Source organism: Callospermophilus lateralis, chromosome 17 (assembly GCF_048772815.1).
Source record: "Callospermophilus lateralis isolate mCalLat2 chromosome 17, mCalLat2.hap1, whole genome shotgun sequence".
Lineage (NCBI taxonomy): Eukaryota > Metazoa > Chordata > Mammalia > Rodentia > Sciuridae > Callospermophilus > Callospermophilus lateralis.
This window is the reverse complement of record NC_135321.1, coordinates 51549267-51572627: the sequence shown is the minus strand read 5'-3', so window position 1 is coordinate 51572627 and position 23361 is coordinate 51549267. Positions and strand designations below refer to the sequence as shown.

At 40.6% G+C, this 23361-nt stretch overlaps 1 protein-coding gene across 16 annotated transcripts in view; it reads left to right on the top strand.

Moving 5' to 3' along the window:
• Dlgap1 (DLG associated protein 1) overlaps positions 1 to 23361 on the top strand; it is a 364173-nt gene that overhangs the window by 217657 nt on the left and 123155 nt on the right. For 8 of the 16 annotated variants that reach the window (XM_076836479.2, XM_076836477.2, XM_076836482.2 and 5 more), the window contains one exon: positions 16259 to 16288. The exons of the other annotated variants lie outside the window; for them this stretch is intronic. In XM_076836479.2, coding sequence (XP_076692594.1) covers positions 16259 to 16288 — 30 coding nt within the window. The remainder of the gene's footprint in view (positions 1 to 16258; positions 16289 to 23361) is intronic. 16 annotated transcript variants of the gene reach the window in all.

The window sequence follows — 23361 nt, the reverse complement described above, 5'->3', positions numbered from 1 at the left end:
TAGGCACATTTATAAAATCCATTTTACTTACATCACAGTTGTCAAATATGAACTTACAAGATATGGTTCACAAGCATGTTACATTTAGAGACACTGGAATAGAAATTACTTAGGCAGGGTGAGGTGGCACAAGCCTGTAATCCCAGCAGTTCAGGAGTCTGAGGCAGGAGGACGAGTTCAAAACTAACCTCAGCAATTTAGCAAGGCCATAAGTGACTCAGTAAGACCCTGTGTCTAAATAAAATACAAAAAAAAGGGCTGGGGGGATGTGGCTCAGTGGTTGAGCACTGCTGGATTCACTCCCCAGTACAAAAAAAAAAAAAAAATTACTTAGAAATTTCTCATAAATATTCTACTATATCTCACTTACTTGCACTTGTAGAGAATCTACCCTCGCATCTTCTCCCTACGCTTGGAGAATGACAATCACCATTCTGGCTAATCTATTGCCAAATGAAAATTAAAACCTTTAAGATGAATTTATTTCTGCAGGGTGGATATTGCAATCATAGAAAGATTTAGCTGACAACTACCAAAAAAGAATTAGGATGAGAAAAAAAAAAGAATTCAGGGGAGAAACAGCTGTCCAGGAAGTTAACGTTGCCAGGTTTGCTTGGAATGCAGTAGAATCTACAGGATGCGGGAGTGTGCTCTGCCAGAGTCCCAAATAGCTCGATGATACTTGTACATCTTTTGAAATTGCATTCGAAGGGCCAATTTTCTAGTCTATTCTCTTCTTGGAAACAAATATATACTTCCAGGCTCCCACGGGATGTATAATTTTGCACCATTGTTAGTGGTTATAGGCACCATTTGTCGCTAGTCATCCACTCATCCTATTTTGTATAAGCCTGAATATGCCTTGCACATGTTTAAAAATGCATCATCAGTTACACTTCAAAAGACAGAAGCTAGTTAAAAGATCCCACTTTGATGGTCTTAGTCTAACAATAAAAATTTTTAGTTTGTTTTTTTTTTAAATAGTAAACATTTGTTCCATCCACATATAGGCAGTATTTTAAAGATGCAAGAAAAACATCTAGAAGGTTTGCAACGCTGAAGCTAGTCTCAACTGTCTTCTCTTAAAGACTTCGATTATACAATATAGTGAATATTTACTTTTATTTAACAAACACTTATCTAACACTTCTGTTGGTCAGCCATTGTTCAAAGAGGCTTTATAAAGAGCAACACACTGAATATTCTGTTTCCGGTTCCTGTGGATTTGTTTATCCAGCTGCTTAAATTGAGAGTGTCCTGGAGAAAGATGCTCAGCAGATTCTGAGGACGTGAGCAGATTTACCATAGTAGGATTTAATATTTGGCCAAGGGCACAGAAGAAGGCATCAGCCAGGAAAAATTTTTCCTCTGCCCTCTTAGGTTCAGGATTGGGAGGGGTAAATTCAAAAGATAAATTTATAAGAGATAAAAGATTTGTATTCAGGTACATATGGGAGTTCACAGAAAATAGTGACTCAAGGAGAGACTTCCAATTCGGTGCTTTTGTATTCTCTTAATAAGGAAAGGGGAGGACATTTAAGAGAAAATAAATTAATAAAAGATGAATAGGCTTTTAGGAGAATAGATGGGAGATATAATAGTTTTGTGATAGCATCTGTTTAAATGTGCCCTCTGCTTCTCTGCAGGTTAGACTCAATCTTCCCTGGTTGCAGACACTACTAAGGCAGGGGATTGATGAGAATTGACTTCTCTTGGAAGTTCTACTTTTTAAGTAGATAAAGGAGAAATAAGAAAAAAAAATAGCCTATTATCAAATGTATTCTGCTCAAAATATTTTTTATGTCATAGTGGCATATTCAGGACCACTTCAAAAGATACCAGGGCCAAAAGCTGACCACAGTGACATGCCTGTAATCCCAGCAACTCAGGAGGCTGAGGCAAGAGGATTGCAAAGTTTGAGGTCAGCCTCAGGAACTTAGTGAGACCCTGTCTCAAAAATTAAATAAAAAGACTAGAGATATAACTCAGTGGTAAAGCACCCTTGGGTTCAATCTCCAGTACCAAAAAAATAAAAAGTAAAATAAAGAAAGTATGGCCAAGGAAGACTGCCCTTGACCCCCACTCTTAGTGGACATTCAGGCTCTGACCTGGCCTTGGGGTGGAGATCTGCCCTGGAATGGAGGGGGGAAAAATGAACTTTCTCAGGCCCCAACTAAAAGTGTCAGAGTGGGCACAGTGGCACGTGCCTGTAATCCCAGCAGCTCGGTAGGCTGAGGCAGGAGGATTATAAATTCAAAGCCAGCTTCAGCAATGTAGTGAGGCCCTAAGCTACTTAGCAAGATCTTGTCTTAAAATTTAAAAAATATAAAGAATTGAGGTTGTAGCTCAGTGATTAAGTGCCCCTGGGTTCAACCCCCAGGGCACCCCAGACCAAAAAAAAAAAAAAAAAATTAAAAGTAAATAAAAGAGAGAGGTCCTTGATTCCACATTTGCACTGAGACCAGCCTAAGGGACAAGACCAGCTTTGGGGAAACCCCACAACCTGGGACATTCCTTTGAGTGTGGGGGTTTTAATAATGCCTCATAGAACAGAATTTGGCAGGAGCCTGTCTCTTCCAACAGTTCAGTTTTTGTGTGTTTGTTTGTTTGTTTGTTTGTTTTGTTTCTACAGTGCTAGGAATTGAACCCATGGTCTCCCACATGCTGGGCATACTCTCTGCCACTAAGCTGCATCCCAGCCCAATTCAGAATTTTTAAAAATCTCATATAGTGGAAAATCTGAACAGCTCTCCTCATGAACCAATGTTTACAGAGCATTTACTAGACACAGATGGTACATCCTACCTAGTATCCTCCCCATTGTGATAGCTGAGAACCTGAGACATAGAAAGGTTAAGTAACTTTCCCAAGGTCACATGGATACTAAGTGGCACAGTCAATCTTTGTACCTATTTATGCAGTTTGGCTCCAAATTTCAAACTCTTAACCATGAATTGTGAGAAGACTCTGCTAGCCTTCTCCTTGAGACTTTATTTTAACAAAATGAAAGTGTAACAAATGGCTTCAAGAAGTTTCTATTAATAGTATTGATGTAGCCTGTGGATGAAGCTCAGTGGTAGAGCATCTGCCTGGAGTGCTTAAGCCTCAACACCTCAAAATATGAGAATACTGCAACCTTAAAAAAAAAAAAAAAAAAAAATTGTCTTGCTGATATTATCAACCTCTTAATCCATCCTAATGCAATAAATTCTTCTAATTTAGTTATTTCTTCCCTAGTGAGATGATATCCAGCTCAGAATAACTCTGTTCTTGTGATACATAGGTAGGTCTGACTCTTGATTCACCATTTCAGCCCCTCAGTAACCTCCCCTGACCCTCATATTTCATTTATTTGTTTGTTTATTTTTGGTGCTGGGATTGAACCAAAAGGGGTTTAACCACTGGGCAGTCCCCCAGTCCTTTTTTTTTTTTTTTTTTTTAACATTTTATTTTGAGTTGCTTAGGGCCTTGCTAAATTGCTGAAGCTCAACTTGCAATCCTCCTGCCTCAGCCACCAGAGCTGCAGGGATTACAGGCATGCACCACTGCACCCGGCTTGTATTTCATTTTCATTGTCACTCAGCTCAGAGACCAAGGCCCCTGTCTATCTGCAACAGTACCTTCAGTAACAACATGCTTTCTCCTAGAAATAGCTATCCAAAAGAAACTTCTAATCTCACCGGTGATAACAAGTGCACTCACCATCTCACTGGAGTAAAGATTCATTTTGTGACATAATGGAAGTTAAAATCTAAATAGCTTCATGGACCCCTAACTGTTACAGCCAGAAATATTCTAGTTTTAAGTTATTCCAACTGTTCCCCGCAACAAACTGTGTAGACAGAGGGGCCTGCACAGTTTTAAGGGGCTCAGAACCCTGTGAGTCCCATCAAAGGACCACATTTTCTTGCCACCAGCCCTGTTGATCAGGAGGTAGATTCTATCCTTTTGTGAATAGCATGATTGCATTGTTATATATGAACAAGAAACAACAAATTTTTACTGGACACATATTGTCTGCCAGGCAGCACCTAACCACATTGAAGACAAAAACAAATCACTCTCAGGTTTCCATCAGAGAGATAAATGCTAAGACAGAGAGCAGCAATATTACCTAGGATGCACCACTGCTGAGAAGTAGGAAAGGCTTTTCAGCCCGTGAGATGCTTGAGTTGGTTCTGAAAAATGGGTGTGTGACAGTCACTCCCATGACCACTCCTGTGTTAAAACTTGGCAGACTAAAATCTGATCATTTCTTTTTGGAGCTACTTCATCACTCCAGGATATTCTACTGAGCGTAGAGAAAGGGTTCTTAATTTCAAAACTTTTTCAAACCAGGTCCGGGTTTGAGGTTTAAAACGATATTCTTCAATCCTATACTATCAGACAGGTTTCTCCCTGTGGGATAAAACCGGAAGCTGCGTCCTTACTCAGTTTGGGTTTCAGTGGGTGACGATGCAGTGGCAACACACAGACACCAGGGGGCGATACAGTTTCACCGAAGAATCACAGGGACCTTGACTTAAAAACATCCACAGTTATCCTGGTACAAAGGTGAAATCCATAAATTAAAAGTTCTGCAAAGGAAAAAGAAGTGTTTAAAAAAGTCTTTCTTCGAAAGTTTCCTGAATTACTATCAAAATTGCCTTTCAGCATTTGTGCACACCTGAAATTTTTGCAATATAATTTGCAAAAGAATCACTTTTTATTTTTCTTAATACAGCTGCCTGATCTTTCCAGGCTTCTGTCTTGCAAATGATTTTACTTAACCACCCCAGCTAGCCAAAATCACATTTTTAGGATTTCTATCTTGCATCCTTTGCCGGACCAGTGGGGCTCTCTTCCCTCTGTGCCCATTCAGGGCTTCCAGCTGCCCTTGTGGCTGCTACAGCTGCAGCTTCAGTCAAGGTAATTCCAGTCCGGGCCTGTGTTTTGTTTCCTGCTTGGCAGCCACCAGGTGTCTGCCCTCCCTTAACCCCTAGGGATGAGAGATCAAAGGTGTACCTACATCTGCCTCCTGCCCAGCTCTTTAATCTGTTACATGTTCAAAAGGGACAAATGTGGTATTGTGCACTCAGGGAGGGAGGGCAAATCAAGGTGGAAATGGGCTTGGTCTCAGAGAGTGTAAGCACACTGAAATGATGTAGAGTATGTCTATCTGCATAGTGGCCCTGTCACTGTGGGCTGCTTCCTTTTAAAAGAACAAGAGTCTCACTGGTAGATGAAAGCCTCTTTTCTTCAATTGGAGGCCTACTAAACCCTTTTAATGAACTACTGTATACAGACCCATTTGGAGATAACCATAGAAAATAATGAAGTAGTTGGCCCTGTAACTCAGAGAGAGAGTATTTGCCTAGCATGTGTGAGGCCCTGAGTTATTCCATCCCTATCTATCTATATCTATCTAGATAGATAGATAGATATACCTATATCTATATATATAGATAAATAGATATATCACAAGAATCTGGGTTCAATCTCTAGCATTGCAAAATAAATAAATAAATAAATAAGAAAGTTTAAGGACACTGACAGAGACTTGGGCTTATTTCACTAACAGGAAAAAAAAAAGATGAATTATTACGTAGAGCAGAAAAAAGTTTTAAGGAAGCCTCTTTACAATGGAATTGCATTTTCCCTACGTACAGGACTGAGTAAGTAGAGGACTGCATTTTTAAATAGAGGAAAAGCAGATAAGGTGAAAGAAAACAATTCCAGAGGCCGTGGTTATGGCAAGTGCAGGTTTTACCTGACTCTCAGGACCCCATGGTGCTGCAGTTCTTTTTTCTAGTATTAAAGAATGGAGAGGCTGGGGTTGTGGCTCAGAGGTGGAGTGCTTGCCTATGAGGCACTGGGTTCGATCCTCAGCACCACATAAAAATAAAATAAAGATATTGTGTCGACCTAAAACTAGAAAATAAATATTAAAAAAAAAAAAGAATAGAAACCAACTCACAGCTCATGATCTAATAAATTACTCCTAAACTTCAATTTAGAAATGCTTTAAACAATTTGAGCACTCATGATTTTTTTTTTTTTTAAGACTCTCAGGAAAGCCCCCAGATTTCCCTCAAAGACATAAATGTGAGCAAATGTCAAGAGCTTTTTTCCCTCCGTGCATTCCTGCACCTGCTTATCCCGAGGCTCCCTGTGCTTCTTCTACTTCCAGGGTCCCCCAAAAAAGGGAGAATCTGAGCACCTTAGTTGTGTTTGAGGGCCTCCAAAGACAACAGCAAAGCAGAAATAAGGGCCAAAGAGTAAGTCCCACTGTGTCCCCAGTTACAATGGCTAGGAGTTTTTACACTGTGAGACAAGTGGCAAGTTGTTAACAGCTACAGTGAGAATGGATTCTTATCAGCTGCATCAAATATTTCATTCATCCACTTAGCAAATATTTATTCAGCACTTACTATGTCCAGACACTGTGCCGAACTCAGGAATTTAGCAAGGATCAAAGAGAGTCTGAGTCTCTGTTCTCAGGGCGTTTACAATCTAGAGGTAGAAACCGGTGTGAATCAAATAATCAGAGATGATTACTCTGAGGCAATTTGTGGGAGAACGTACTGTAAAGAAGGAAGTAGTCTAGAGGTCCATGGAGAACTTCCCTGAGAAAATCCTCATGTATAAGAGCTGAAGGATCAGTGAAGAGGGTGAGAGAAGGTACGGGTTATTATTCAGAGAACTGAAAGGGTGGTGTGCCAAAAAGAGCACCAAAAGCTAAGGGCCGAGTTATGTGAAGTCAGAAAATTTAGGCACAGTTGACTTTTTCGTTTTATTTATTTATTTATTTAGGTCCTGGGAACTGAATCCAGGGGAGTTTTACCACTAACCACATCCCCAGCCCTTTTTATTTTTATTTTAGGACAGGGTCTCGATAAGTTGCTTAGAGCCTTGCTAAGCAACTGAGGCTGACCTCAAACTTGTGATACCCTGCCTCAACCTCCCGAGTCACTGTGGATTACAGGCTTGCACCACCAAGTCCCCTGACCCTTTGATTTATCTGATACTAGGTACCATTACCTCAAAGTGTAGCAGCTTAAAAGCAACCATTTGGAGGTTTGGAGTGTAGTTCAGTGGCAGAGCTCTTGCCTTACATGCAAGAGGCCCTGGTTCTGATCCCCAGCAATATTTTAAAAAAAAAAACCATCATACCACATAAATTTGCATGAGGTATTTATGCAAAATTGAGCTGGGGATGATTCTTGTGTTCTCTTTTCAGCTAGAAGTTGAGGTATTTGTCAAGGTTCCTCCTCTCTCTCTCTCTCTCTCTCTCTCTCTCTCTCTCTCTTTCTCTCTCTCATACACACACACACACACACACACACACACATATATATATATACATATAATTTTTAAAAATTTATCACTGATTATGGAAATTGAGAAGTCCCAATATCTGCAGGCAAAGAGTGAGCTGGAGCCCCAGGAGAGCCAGTAGTACAGTTCCAATCTGAGTCCAAAGGTCAGAAAACTAGAAGACCTGGAGAACACTAGTATAGGCTGTAGTCCAAGTCCAAAGGCAAGAAACCAGCAGAGGGTGAGAAGTGTCCCTGCTCAGAGGCATTTCTGTTCTTTTCAGGTCTTCCATTTGGATGAGGCCTACCCACATTAGGGAGGACAATCTGCTTTTATTCTATTTTTGAATCTACTGATTCAAACATTAATCTCATCCAGAAACATTATCACAGACACACCCAGAATCATTTTTGGTCAAATATCTGGTCACCCTATGACCCAGCCAAGTTGACACACAAGCTAATCATCACAGCTGGACTGGTCTCAGGCCTCCACAATGACATTATTCATGCTCCTGGCTTGGTTTCAAGGACAGGGAATATGGGCTCAGCAGTAACTATTGACTATAGTACCTACAGGTATCCCCTTCAGCCTGTGGCTTCAAGAATTCTAACATGTCAGAGAAAATGTCCCAAGAGACAGGAAGTCTTAAGGTCTAGGCCCAGATGGTGGCAGATAGTGGCAGAGCATCACTCTGCATTCTGTTGGTCACAGCAGTCAACAAAGCCTACCCACACCAAGGGGGAAAACAAAGATGCTGAGAAGAGTCAGCCACAGTTCCTCCTCTGCATACAGATATTTACATGCTCTCCAGGGCAAACTACACCTGCTTCACACACACCTACACATATCCTTATCAAGATCTCAGAAACCTCATCCCAAACTCAAGTTTGAGACCCATGTTCTTTGGGGGGTTTTGTTGTTTGTTTGTTTGTTGTCTGTTTGGTTGTTAGGTTTTTGGTTTTTGGTTTTGGTGCTGGAGGTTAAACCCAGAGGCACTGTACCACTGAGCTACATCCCCAGTCTTTTGAGACAGGGTCTGACTAAGTTACTTCGGGCCTTACTAAGTTGCTAAGGCTGCCATTGGTCTTACAATCCTCCTGCCTCAGCCCTTTTTAAGTTTTTATTTTGAGACAGAGTTTCTCTGTGCTGGCCAGGCTGGTCTTGAACTTGTGATTCTTCTGACTCAGCCTCCCCAGTAACTGGGATTATAGGTGTGTACCACCATGCCAGCTTGAGAGGTTCTTTTTTTGACCTGTTTTTCTCTTCCTACAGTCTATATATAGGTTGTTTTTTGGTTTGTTTGTTTTTGTTTTTGTTTTTGTAATGGTACTTAAGTCATTCTGCTTGGCTGCCTCTTAACTAAAATTGATGATCTGGGGCTGGAGATGTAGAGGAGTGGTATAGCAGTTGGCCTAGCATCATCAAGGCCATGGATTTGATCAACAGCATCACACACAAAAAAAAGTAAATACAAGCTATGAGCATATTAGGTATATTTTTAATTTTCCATGTGACTACAGGTGATAATGCTGCCAAATTTCCTTCCACTCCATAAAAAGGTTGCCTTTTCTCCAGCTTCCAATGACAATTTCCTCCCCAGCCTCCCAGCCTCCCAGCCTCCACTGATCATCTCCTATGGCCTCACAGCTCCTGCTCTCTGCCTTACTGAAAGCTGAGGCTCTGCCGCTGTTCACTGCAGCATCAGCACATGGCCTCTGCCTCACTGAATCACAGGACTTCTAGCCTCCCTAAGTAAAACAGGAAACAAGAGCTGTCATTACAGGAAGGCTGGACACAGAACTGGGAGTGTCACACCCTCTGTATTCTGATGCTCAGAGCAGTCACAAAGCCTGCTGTTTCAAGGGGAGGGGCATAGTTTCTTTCCACCTCTCAACGGGAAGAGTGTGGAGGAATTTATGGCTGTTTTTATTCTTCTTTAGTTGACATCCTAAAGAGCTTTGCAGGTCACTTTAGGCCTGAAAAACAATGAAAAGTCACATAAAAGTTTTAAGGGGTGGAGAACATTCATGACCTTACTTAAAGGTCACTACAACTGCAGTAGGGAAATGAGAAGAAGGATGTTTTAAAATTGAATAGTTCTTTTTGAGACCTTCTGTCTCTTTTTTTTTTTTGGGGGGGGGGGCAGGGGAAGAGGGCACCAGGGATTGAACTCAGAGGCACTCGACCACTGAGCCACATCCCCAGCCCTATTTTTGTATTTTATTTAGAGACAGGGTCTCGCTGAGTTGCTAGCATCTTGCTTTTTGCTGAGGCTGGCTTTGAATTCACCATCCTCCTGCCTCAGCCTCCCGAGCCACTGGGATTACAGGTGTGCCACCACGCCTTGTGAGACCTTCTTTCTCTATCTGTACCTCATCATACAGATGAGGTATAGGAGGATCATGAGTTCCAAGCCAGCCTCAGATAATTATTTGGCCCAGGATTATGACAGTAGAAACAAGAGAAATACAGATTCTATCAATAGTTGTACATAAAATTGATTAGCTAATATTCCTTGATATTCATTTAGAACACAATCTCACTTCCAAATAGCCGATAAAAATACTTGGCGACTTTGCTTATATTGAATTTCTGAAACACCTAAATATCTACTGCAGTTTACATATGTTATCTCCATATATCAATCTTTACTAACCCCAATGAAGACCAGCACTCTGAGTGCTGGCCATGATGGTACACACCTCTAATCCCAGCAGCTCAGGAAGCTAAGGCAGGAGGATCACAAATTCAAAGCCAGCCTCAACAACTTAGCAAGACCCTAAGCAACTCAGCGAGACTGTCTCTAAATAAAAAATAAAAAGGGCTGGGGATGTAGCTCACTGATTAAACATCCCTGGATTCAATACCTGGTACCAAAAAAAAAAAAAAAAAAAAAGACCAGCCTCTGAGTAGAAAGACAGTAGTCATTACAGTGAGATCCAAGCACTAGGCGGAATAGTGGCCACAATTTCAAGAGCATACTTGAAATTTATTTGATGGGAATGGTCACTTCTTCATTCATTAAGAGGAAATTACAGTAGCAGACAAAACAGGTCCCTACTTTCACTCTGCCTGTATTCTAATGAGGAAGACAGTTGTAAACTAGGAACCAAAAGCTGAATTGATGAAGTAGTTTGTTTGTTTGTTTGTTTGTTTTTATGCTGTGGATTGAACCCAGAGCCTTGTGCATGTGAGGCAAACAATCTACCAACTCAGCTATATCACTATCCCTAAGATAATTTCAAATAGAAGTAACTGCCACTAAAAGACCAAGAGATAGGCCGGAGGGTAATCTCTGGGGGCGCTCTAAATAAAGTAATCAGGAAGGACTCTCTAAGGATGTAGCATTTGAATTCAAGTCTGAATGAAGAAAACGAGCTGATTATAGGAAGATTCTACAGATTTGGGAAGAATATTTAAAACTGGAGGGAGCCCTGGATAGCTGGTGGCAGAAAGGATCTAACATTACAAAGCACAGAGAGGAGACCATATGGCTAAAGCATCATGTGAGATTAAGTAAACTAGTACAGAAATAGGTAGGAACATGTCACGTGGGGCCTCCTTGACCACAATTAGAAATTTGCTCTGTATTGCCGGGCATGGCAGTGCACACCTGTAATCCCAGCAACTCAGGAGGCTAGAGCAGGAGGATCCTAAGTTCAAAGCCAGCCTCAGCAATTTAGTGAGACCCTAAGCACTTTAATAAGATACTGTCTCAAAATAAAAAATAAAAATGGGGGCTGGGGTTGTGGCTCAGTGGTAGAGTGCTTGCCTTGCATGCATGAGGCACTGGGTTCAATCCTCAGCACCACATAAAAATAAAATAAAGATATTGTGTCCCCCTAAAACTAAAAAATAAATATTAAAATAAATAAAATAAAAAAGGCAGAGGATGTGGCTCAGTGGTTGAATACCCCAGGGTTCAACCCCAGGTAACAAAAAGAAAGAAATTTGCTCAATATTTTAACAACAGTGGGATGTCATTAGAGGGTCTTAGCCCTAGATATTCATATTTCCAAACATGAATTATTTTAACCTAACCCTTTCTCTTTTGAATTCTTTTAGATCAATTGAAATTCACCAGTGGTAAAACATTTGCCTAGTATGTGAGAGGCCCTGGGTTTAATCTGCAGCACAGAAAGAAAGGAAGGAAGGAAGGAGGGAAGGAAATATTAGGGGAATATACTAGGAAAGAGGTCAGAATAGTTTTGGAAATGTAGAACCATTGCAGAAAACACACCTGGCTAGCAATTGCTTCTGACTTGCAAGAAGATAATGAACAAAAGGTACACAAATGACTGCAAGGTCAGGAATTTTGCCATATTTGTAATAGTGGTCCACTTCATGGTTTGAATACAACCCTTGCTGCTCTGCTACAGAGGCTTTTTTAAAATGGATGTGTTTCTCCCTCTTCTCTCACTCCCAAATTAGCAAATCAATTTCAACTCCCCTCCCCCCTCCTATTGGGGCACACCTAGAATGCAGCCTTCAAATCACCTCTTTGTTCCGCCTGATGGGCAGAATCACAGCCTCTGAGTCAGGAGTCCCCTGTGTTTCTCCTTTGCTGGCAAAGCAATAAAACTTCTTTTTCCTTTTTCTCAAAACTTTGTCTTCATTATTGAATTGGTGTTGGGGACAAGGTTGGAGCTTATTGAACATATTGAAGATATCAAGTTCAGGGAAGAACAGTTAAGTTCCTTTATCTTTTATCTTTTCTTGTTTTTCTTCAGCTCAGTGTGAAGACTTCTGTGAGGGGGTTGATGGGACCATTTTGTGTGTGTGTATATATATATATATTTATATTATATATGTATGTTATGGCTTATCCTTAATTACAGGCAATGTCAACATCAGCCACTCACCAGATAATGTCTGTTTTGTGTCCTAGAAATCAGCAGTATCATGTGTAGCTTTTAAACATCAACATCAATCACTTCTTAAACATTCCAAATTTTTAAGATAGTCACATTTTAAGGCAAAAGATATCTTTTCCCGTCATTCTATAATTGTTTATATATAATGTTAACATTAGCTATATGACTAGATTTAGCTAATTTTAGATTTTTACTATAACAAAATTAGTTTGCAACATAAAGGCCTACCCTATTATAAAGAAACATTTAAGTTGGGTTAAAAAAAAATAAGAAATGTCCATATAAAGTTAATGAATCATTAATGCTTTTATTAAAATAATGATTTCAATGAGAGTTCTAGAATCAGACTATTGTTTGCTTTTTAACTTAACCTTTGTGCTCTTAAATCAATAAGTGCACTATTGGGCTTCCTTCCACCTCTACCCTCATCTCCTGTAAGAATTCAAGTAGATGTCCCTCCTAGAGCCCTTTTCTACACACCAATGAGTATATTGTTTTCATTTGAGAGATATGGTTAATATACAAAATCATGGTAATACCCATAAATGATTATACACAAATATGAATATGGGGGCCAGGGTTGTGGCTCAGAGGTAGAGCGCTTGCCTAGAATGCATGAGGCACTGGGTTCAATCCTCAGCACCACATAAAAATAAATATGAAAATAATTGTGTCCAATTGTAACTAAAAATTAAATTTAAAAAAAATAAATATGGTTATTTCATGGTTATACACAAAATGAAAATGATTAGAAGAAAATTAATGTTCTAAACATAAAGATTCAACAGTTTGAAAAGATAGTGGATCATTTCTTCAACAAGTATGTTACTCAGATCTGATTTTGCCTTTTGCCTTAGTTGCCTGCTAAAAAAAAAATTCAAATCCCATCACAGGCATTGTGGTATATGCCTATAATCCCAGTGGTTTGGAAGGATGAGGCAGGAGGATCACAAGTTTGAGGCCAGCCTCAACAACTTAGTGAGGCCTTAAAACTTAATGAGACCCTGAGCTGGGGATATAGCTCAGTGGCAAAGTGCCCCTGGATTAAATCCCCAGTAACCACCCCCACTCCCATCCCCAAAAAAGTCAAATCCTTTTAGTCTTGTTCTTACTTGATTATCAATGACTTCTACTTAAAGGGTGGAGTATACATAGCATTTTTTTTTTTTTTTTTTTTGTATATGATAGTTTTAGGAGCTTTTGGAATTACTGCAAAATAATAGCAAGTGCCAAATTCACCCCCATTTGGCTTCTTCAATTTAATTAGAACTCCTTTCATGACCCCATTTCAGTATTCTGAAGTTCAAGACTTTTTTTCCTGGGCCTGAATGGAAAGAAACATCAGTTATGACAGTGGTGCCCTAAAACTGGCTCATACAAACTTGAGCTCATTGTTACCAATTATATTATGTACCCTTACAATGAATTATATTGTTTAAAAGATAAGGGCTAAGGATGTAGCTCAATGGTAGAATGTGAACTTTGCATGCTTAGGCACTGCGTTCTGTTCCCCAGCTCCGGAGCCAAGCAAAACCAGAGAAAGATAAGTAAAAATGTAGGACTTTTTACTTCCTAATGACTTGACTACTTTTTCTTCCACTTCACTACCTTTTTTTTTTTTTTGATACTGGACCTCACTACATTGCAGAGGCTGGTCTCAAACTAGTGATCTTTCTGAGGCGGAAAGATCACTAGTTTGAGACCAGCCTGGCTGAGATTACAGGCATGCGCCCCTACCTCCAGTACCACAACCAGCCTACTCTTGACATTCTTTACATTTGCTGTGCCTGTGTGGTGTAAGGGCTACACAGCTCTGTGGCTGGTGCATTTCTCTTGACAGCTCCATGTTCAGGGAGGGGTATTCATGGTGAGGGTATATACATAGTCTTGAAGCTGATAGAGATTTTAATTGAAAAAAAATAATTTATATATAGGTGAAGAACAGAATAACAGTAGATTGCATAAAATATTCAATGAAAATTGCCAGGCAAACTGGTGAACACTTGTAATCCCAGCAATTTAGGAGACTGAGGAAGGAGGATTGCAAGTTTGAGGGCAGCCTCAGCAATTTAAAGATACCATGTCTCAAAATTTTAAAAATAATTTGAAAAGGACTGGGGATTGTAGCTCAAACCCAGTACCCCCCTCCAAAAAAGTAATATAATTAACATTAAAAATGTATGTAATAGCCAGGTGTGGTGGCACATACCTGTAATCCTGGTGGCCCAGGAGACTAAGGCAGGAGGATCACAAGTTCAAAGCCAGCCTCAGCAACTTAGTGAGACCCTACAACTTAGCAAGACCCTATATCTCAAAATAAAACATAAAAAACAGGGAGGAGGTTGGCTTAGAAATGTGGCTCAGCAGTTACACACCTTGGTATCAAATCCTTGATACCAAGACAAAAAAAAAAGTATGTAATACAAAATAGGACTAGGATGTGGCTCAGTGGTTGAGTGACCCTTGGTCCAATTCCCAGTACCAAAAAAAAAAAAAAATACATTTTACTGTTTATTATTATTTGTGGATTATATGCTGTAGGAAAACTTATAATCAACACATGTACACAGAGGTGCACACTTTTTCCTCTGGGAAGGCCCTTGTTAGACATTAACCAGGCAGCATCAGCTCTACAAGAAAGATGAAGTTCAGCAGGTAAATTAAAAGCAGCTTTTTTAGGAAGTCATAATGAATAGCAAAATTGCCTTTATATGAACATAATCTGCTAAAGTCAGTGTGTATTCTTGCTGGTACTAATTTGGTTTAGTGGTGTTAAAATGTTTTGTTGCCATTTAAATTAGAAATTCCTCCAGCTGGAAAGAACCAGAATTTCAACAAAATGGTACTACAGACATTTCTACTGAGCCTAAAGAATCATGGCTATGGCATAAAAACTGAAGAACATTATTTATTTATGGCTATGACTTACAAAAAGTGTCTTTTCAATAAAATTATTGCACCACCTGTAATTCACCTTAGCTTAGTATTTTTGCCTTTAAATTCATTGACAAGGCACATGATTCTCCAAGGCACATAATGGTCAAGTCAAGGGTAATATTTACTTGCTTCATGAATAACTTGACCTGCTCAGGTAGACTGATCACTATCTAATCTGCAGGGAGCCAAAAGTTGAACCCCTCCATCCAAAAAAATGGCTTCTAACCCAACCACCCCAGTGAAGGAAATTACAAGATTGCACCATGGCTTTTTTGTTTTGTTTTGTTTTTCTTAGGTACGGGAGATTGAACTCAGGGACACTCACCCACAGAGCCACATCCCCAAACCTATTTTGTATTTTATTTGGAGACAGGGTCTCACTGAGTTACTTAAAAATGCCTCGCTTTTGCTGAGGCTGGCTTTGAACTTGCGATCCTCTTGCATCAGCCTCCAGAGCTGCTGGGATTACTGGCGTGTGCCATCATGCCTGGCTTGCACAATGGTTTTTAATCACCTGATACACATTTCAACACTAACTCTGTCTCAAGGTACACAGATGATCTCTATACCTAGTGTTAAATTGCAAGTATCAGACCCTGGTTTCCTACTGTGTGAAGTTTCATAAATCCATAACCCAGAAATAATACATAGAAATAATCAAAGTCTGTGTCTTATTCTCAAATATACCAGATCCCTTATTCAATGAAAAATTCCCCCAAATGGTTTTAGTAGGACAATGAAGACAGCTATGTGTTCTAACCAAGGAGAAAAAAAAAAAAATCATTTGTGAAGTAGATACTTGTTCAACTAAGATCTCAAGCCAGGTGTGGTAGCACATGCCTGTACTCCCTGTGGTTTGGGAGGCTGAGGCAGGAGGATCGCAAATTCAAAGCCAGCCTCAACAACTTAATGAGGCTCTAAGCAACTTAGTGAGCTCCTGTCTCAAAACATGGAAAAAAAGGTGGGGCCTGGGGATATGGCTCAGTGGTTAAGCCCCCCTAGGTTCAATCCCCAGTACCAAAAAAAAAAAAAAAATCTCAAAAGGCCAACGAAAAATCCAGTTCTGATGTATGTGTGTATCATGCAAAGAGTGGAGAAAAAGCAATTTGGGTCCATTATATAACTGCCGCTTTTTGTTTTTATTCAAGGTGTCATAAAACTGAGTTCTGCAGTTGAAGGTACGTTTTTACAACCACAAAATCGATAATGTTTTGCTTCAAGGTTGCACAGCGTGGCCTGTAGCTAGCAAGCTTCCGTGGCAGTGGTGTTTGACGCCATGTTCGAATTGCCAACTGTCGCCATTCCATCTGTGTTTCTCCTCGTTCTGGTCATGTTATGCCACAAGTCTCTTGGCCCTCCACAAGTGGCGTTAACACTGCCCTAAGAGGGTGGTGGCATTTCGAAAGCACATATGTCTATTTGTATTCCTTGTGTGATAGCCTCTGACCCAGTGCTCCTCAGGGACGCCCTGGCTCTCCAGTGGCCTTATTGGAGGCTGAATGTAGAGTTACATCAGGAAGCTTTACCCTGGCCCTTTCAGCCAGGCCTTCCTTGTCTAGGAAAGCCTTGGCCCTTTATTCCCATGTAACAGACGTATTTTCCAGAAAGTATGTGCAAGCATTGTTAAGGCTTCACAATAAGAAAACTAGATAGTGAGGGCATTTGCTAATCTCAGGATTGGCTTTTCTGGGCAGTTGATCCACCACAAGACAAGTGTTGTCTAATTGGTGAGTGGCAGTTCCCTTTAGTGATGCACTGGAGAAGCTGAGGAGGAAGAGGGATTTCAAGAAAGCAGGAAACTGACCACACATCAGGGCATTTTGCTGAATAATCCCCCAAACTGGTAAAAATATCTCATTATCTATAATAATTAATTGGTTATTGAAATACAACTGATCTCCCTACCTTCCTAGGGACTTTACAATCAGAAAGGCAGAAAATGTGTAATTTCCTCTTTCTGTGAGTTTCTGTGTTTGTTTTGGTATATGCGGTGTGTGTGTGTGTGTGTGTGTGTGTGTGTGTGTGTGTATGTGTGTGTGTTTTCTCGTTTATCAGGAGTGTATTGCGCATGCTTTAGGGGTGTCTTCATCCTCGCTTAATCAGGGCAGACTGCTTGGAAGAGGTGGGGGCTTTCGGGTGAGTTTTCCAACTTGAAAGAAGATGTACCTTGATGAATGAGCAGCCTATGGAAATGGGGAGTGGAAAACCTGCAAGGGGGTTGACGTGCTGAAGCCAATGGCTAGACTCAAGCCAAGGGATTCCAGGTGCTGAAGTTTGAAGGTTGAAAGATGAGAGAAGAGCTCAGCAATGTATTCATGGAACCCACAAATCCAAAGTGGAATACCATCACAGGCTACAAAATCAAGTTGCAAAGGCAATATTTTTACATTCGTGGCAGAAAATATGCTGATGCTCTAGACTAAAAAAATACCATGAGGGATGGGGATATCATTCAGTGGCACAGCCCACACTTATCATGTGAGAGGCTCTGGGTTCTACCCCTTTCACTATTTAAAAAAAAAGAAGAAGAAGAAGAAGAAGGAGAAGGAAAAGGAGGTACAGGTAGTGGTGTTTCAAGGTAGAAAAAGATGAGGATAGAGAGAGAGCTTGTTTCTGCTAGGCCAAGCAGAAATTCAAGTTCTCTCTGTACATCAAAATGGAATTTTATTGAAAGACTCTCCTATTGTCTGCCTAATGGAAGAGTTGTGGAAATCTAGTAGGAGCAAGAACTGACCTTGCCCACAGAAACTCCCAGTGGCAACTTCAGCTCGGCATTTGTTAATTATCTGTAGAATTACAGATAACAGTTGGTCCACCCTGGGCTGTTTTAATGTTTTATCAAGGAACAGCTTTGAAGTCATAGCTTTACTTTGCCTGCTTGGATTAAGCACAGTATTCCACTTGCAACAAAAGAACATAAAAACAAACCAATTATTATGTTTATTTAAAAAACAGGAGACTCTGTATAAAAAAAAAAAAAAAAGTGGGGAGCAGGCTGGGGATGTGGCTCAGTGGTTAAGCGCCCCTGGGTTCAATCCCTGGTACCTAAATAAATAAATAAAAAGTCAGAAAGCCAAGAGAACATTAGATTAAGGAAAAATGAGAGCAGGGAGTGATATGACTTCCCAGAGAAATGCCCCACAGTCTCTGGCTGCCTCCCTCTTGACCTTTTCCGAGTCCCTGAGGATTTAAAGAAAGAGTCCCTGGTTAGTAGAGGTCAGGGCAACTTGCTGCTTAAGCATCTTTTTGGCAGCTTATTGGCTGAGGGTGTCAAAGCTTGAAGGCTTGGGAGCATGCTGTGTTATAACTGTGTAGAATATATGTGTGCAGTGGTGGTTTGGGGCACAGTTTTGGGATGGGGTGTGTGTATTCAGTGCATGCATTCTCAATGCTTCTAGAATGTGAGACTCTGGCGAGCATGCTCAGTGGAATGTGTGTCTAGCACTATCTCTGGATGAGCAATCAAACCTCAGGCTAACTGCTCAGCTAATTACTGTACTTACTCAATTCCTATATTACTCTATTCTGTACTCTATGTCTGTGGAAGGCAGCTTCCTGATTCTCTGATCTTGTCAAGGAGCATGCACATCTGTGGAAGGCAGCCATTGCCAAAAATGAAACCTCTTTACTTTACAAATGACTGTTTTGGATTACTCTAGAACTGTAAAAATAGCATTCAAGTTTTAGGTAGGTTTTCTTTTCTTAAAAAAAAAAAAAAAAAAAACTCTGGAAATCATAAAAGTCAACAAAAATTCCACTTGGTATTTCCTATGGAGAATTTGTCAAGTAGTTTGGTATCTTCCCTCTCTCTAAAGCAGGGGTGCCTCCTTCCGCATCTTTCATCTTTATTGAGCCTAAAGAAAAAGCCACGTTGATCACAGTCATGGTAAGGTTAAAAGCGAGATGTCATTTGAAAGGCTTAAAATTGTACTGCAACAAAAACACAACAGGGTTCAAATATTTTGCAATGAAGATATTTGAACAGGAAAGAAATTAATCATTAATTAATTATCTATTAGTTGTTTTATAATAATATGTTTTATATTTTATATCATGTTTATTATTTTGAAAAAAATAACTGCAAAGTCTTATCATTAATACTGATTAACTCTCACCTCTAATTTTAGATTAGTTCCAAGCCGTTTGGGGGGAAGGGGAGATAGTTGGAGCAATGACGTGGAGAAAAAAAAAAAACATCCATGGGAAGAATTCTAGAACAGAATCTTCAAAGTAATCTTCTTAAAAGGGATTTTCTGTCTTAAAACTGGAGCTGAGAGAAGGTGGCAGGGTGGGTGGGGTTGCATATACTTCCACATGTAGAATCAGAGGACCCCCTTATCAGGATAAGTGGAGAACTCAATTGAGGCCTGCGTCAGAATTGCTCTCACCTCCCAAAGGCAGCCATTTCTTGGAGGGGAGGAAGTCCAGCTCCTGAGAGCTCTTTGTCCAATCAGCAGGGAGCATTCAGACTTCCCGGAAGCGCTGGGCATTCTGGGAAACAGCCTCAGAGCCAGACAAGATGGGACGCAGCTGAGGGAGGGTGCTATAAACCGTGGCTACTGATAGTGGGTATGTTCTGTGATGAGGCTCCCCTCAAAGGCACCCTGCTGATGCCTTGTAGGTGAGACTCCCAGACTCCAAAATGACATCAAATTCTTTTAAAGCCCTAAGAAAAAAATGAAGTTTGACTCTACAGGAAAAGCCTCAGTTCTTTAAAAATTGGAACAAGCCAGGCCCGGTGGCACACACCTGTCATTCCAGCGGCTCAGGAGGTTGTGGCAGGAGGATTGTGAGTTTAAAGCCAGCCTCAGCAACTTAGTGAGGCCCTGAGCAATTTAACAAGACCTGTCTCAAAATAAAACATAAAAGGGGCTAGGAATGTGTCTTCATGGTTAAGTGCCCCTGGTTTCAATCCCTGATACCAAAAAAAGAAAAAGAGAAAAGAAAAAAAAAAAAAACAAAACTGAAAGATGAGCCTAAGGAAATGGGTTGGATGAGCTCTCCAAGCCGGTTTTCTCCTTCACTTCCACCTTGCGTAGAGATGAAGGGGACTTCAGACAGGCAGTCAAAGAGAAGCTTATGAGAGCTGCCAGGAAAACCTATCTATGTGTCCATAATGGACAGTGTTGATTTTATAAACAAAACCTCCCGTGGCCATGTGGAAGTTCTCTTTCTTTTTCCTACTTGTCATTCCATTCTGTTTAGATAATTTTTTAAAATTTAATTTTATGTTTTTAGTTGTTGATAGAACTTTATTTATATGTGGTGCTGAGAATCGAACCCAGTGCCTCACACATGCTAGGCAAGCGTTCTACCACTGAGCCTCTACCACTGAGCCACCACCCCAGACCCCTGTTTAGATATTTTTAAATGACCTTATTGGTTCATCAGTAATGGCTCCTAAGTCACAATCCCATTAGAGCAGGGAACTTTGGACAATTGTCATATCCAAAGTCATGTTTCCTGTGGCTTCATGGTCCTTGATACACCAAAGGAAAAGATTCCTCAAGTATAAACAAAATAATTGGTTGTGGTAGTGCATGCCTATAATCCCAGCAACTCCAGAGGCTGAGGCAGGAGATCACAAGTTCAAGGCCAGCCTAGCAACTTAATGAGGCCCTTAGCAACACAGACCCGGTCTCAAATAAAAAGGGCTGGGAATGGGTACCAAAGAACAAAAACCAAAAAATCTATTTTCCATAACATGACATGCAGTATATCCAGAAATCCCCAGATAAAGTTAACATTTAAAAAACATTATGAGAAAATACACTGTTGTTGTTCCTTCCATAAATTTTGCTCTTGTCATCATGTCTTTTTTTTTTTTTTTTTTTTTTTGAGCAAAGCCATCTGCTCAGTGTGTCAGGGTAGACTGTGGTAGATCCATGTAGCTGATGGGCCTGCTTCTAGTGGTAAATTTAGAATGAAGTTTTGACGTTTTTACTACTGAAAATCAAAACATCTTTACAGACCTTCAAGCCAGAGAGCTGACAGAGATAGGGTAGGGCTGTCTCCCAGGAAGGAATTCCTCCCTTCCACCCAAGTGAAAGGCAGCAGTGTCAGGAACATAAAAGGGAATATTGTGGAAACTGAAAACAAGACTCAAGAAACTTATTTCTGAAAAGAAACCCAGACCTCCTGCTTATAAAGGTAACCTGAAAGCTGGAACACTAAACAAATAAATGCTTTCTTAAGTGCATTTTCACAGAACTTGTCTTAAGCTTTTGCTAATATTTTCCTATTAAATAGTAATTTCAGGGGTTGGGGGTGTAGCTCACTTGGTAGAGTGCTTAACTTGGCATGCATGAAGCCCTGGGTTCCATCCCCCACTTCTGCAAAATTAAATAACAAAAATAAAAATAAATAAGTAGTAACATTCCTGGGAGAAATGAGAATTTATCAGACACGATCATTCCTCAGTATCCATTTGGTATCTATTAAATAGCAAAATTCCTGGATACTCAAGTCTGTGATATAGCCAGGTGTGGTGGTGCATGCCTGTAATCCCAATGGCTCAGGAGGCTGAGACAGGAGGATTGCAAATTCAAAGCCAGCCTCAGCAACTTACTGAGGCCTGGAGCAACTCAGTGTGACCCTATTTCTAAGTAAAATATAAAAAAATAGCTGGGCATGTGGCTCAGTGATTAAGTACCCCTGGGTTCAATTCCCAGGACATTCATATCTATACATTGAAGTGTGTGTGCACACGCGCACATGCTATAGCACATGTACACACTCTCTCACATGCACACACATTTCAATTCACCATTCATTAAATCCACAGATGTGGAACCTGAGGATATGGAGGGTCCACTATAGCTTCCTATAACTAGGAACTTCCTGAAATGGCAAACATGGAGCAATGTGGCCCAGAAACTGGAAAAAAATGGTGAAACAATGCCAAGGTTCATCTGGTCCATAGTCTTTCTGGGCAATGTCCCCCCTGCAGATAGAGTTAACCGTGGATGGCCATTGGCAGCATTTCACAACTCTCTCTCAGTTTGGGTTTTTGTTTTGTTCTGTTTGTTTTGTTTAAAGTTTCTCTTTTCCTATTCTTCCCTGGATTTCTGCACCCTATAGTAGAAAGCATACAGGAGGCCTGCAGACAATAGAAAACCAACCATGGACTGAATGAGTCTGGCAAGTAGCTGCTGTTTGCTTCAGCATCCTCACCCATGAAATGGAGCCCGCTGTTTCTCAGAACAGCTGTAAGACTGAACATGGTGTGTGGAGAGCAGTGGGTGCACACTAAGCTCTTCTTGCTCTTCTCCACCTGTCCCTTTCTCCACTGCTCTCCTGGCCCTCTCCCTCTTTCCAGTGTCCAGAGATCTAGCAAACAAATGATTAGTCCCACTAGGATTATGTTATAGCACACTACCAAACTTTTCTCTTTGGGCAGAGCCATAGACAAAACTAGCTAGCTTGAACCCTAGCTTTTCTCCCTTGAGAGAACTTAGGCGATCCTCATGTAGCTCCTTATGGGGAATACAACTCCTGATCACCTTGGTAATCACAGCATCTCTGTGTAGAGGAAAGCAGCTGCCCCAGAATCCAGGCATCAACTAGCCCAGTTTGGTATTCAGATCCAAGAAATTTATCACCTTACCTGCTCTTCCAGTCCAGGAGATTGGGAGAGAGGAGGGTTTTCAGGATAGTGCAACAAAGCAGTCATTAAAAAATGATCTCACTGATACTAACAATGTTTTATTTAAAAAGTGGTTTATACTTCCACAGTGGTCATGAGCATGACGTCTGTCACTACTTCCCTCAACAGGAATACAGAAAACAAGCCAGGCATGGTTGCGCACACCTGTAATCCCCACAACTCAGAGGCTGAGGCAGGAGGATCACAAGTTCAAAGCCAACCTCAGCAATGTAAATAGACCCTAAGAAACTCAGCAAGACCCTGTCTCTCAATAAAATTTAAAAACAGGGCTGGAGATTTGTCTCAGTGGTTAAGCACCCCAGGTTCAATCCCTGGTATGGAAAAAAAAAAAAAAGAATATGGAACACCAGCTGGGCACTGTGGCACATGTGTATAATCCAAGCAGCTCAGAGGCTGAGGCAGGAGTATTGAAAGTTCAAGGACAGCCTCAAAAAATTAGCAAGACTCTGTCTCCAAATAAAAAATAAAAAGGGCTGGGTATTTAGCTCAGTGGTAGAGTGCTGCTGGGTTCAATCGCCAGTACCAGGAAGAAAAAATAAATAGATGGAAAAAGGAGAACTGAAGTGAATACAACTACAGCTAAAC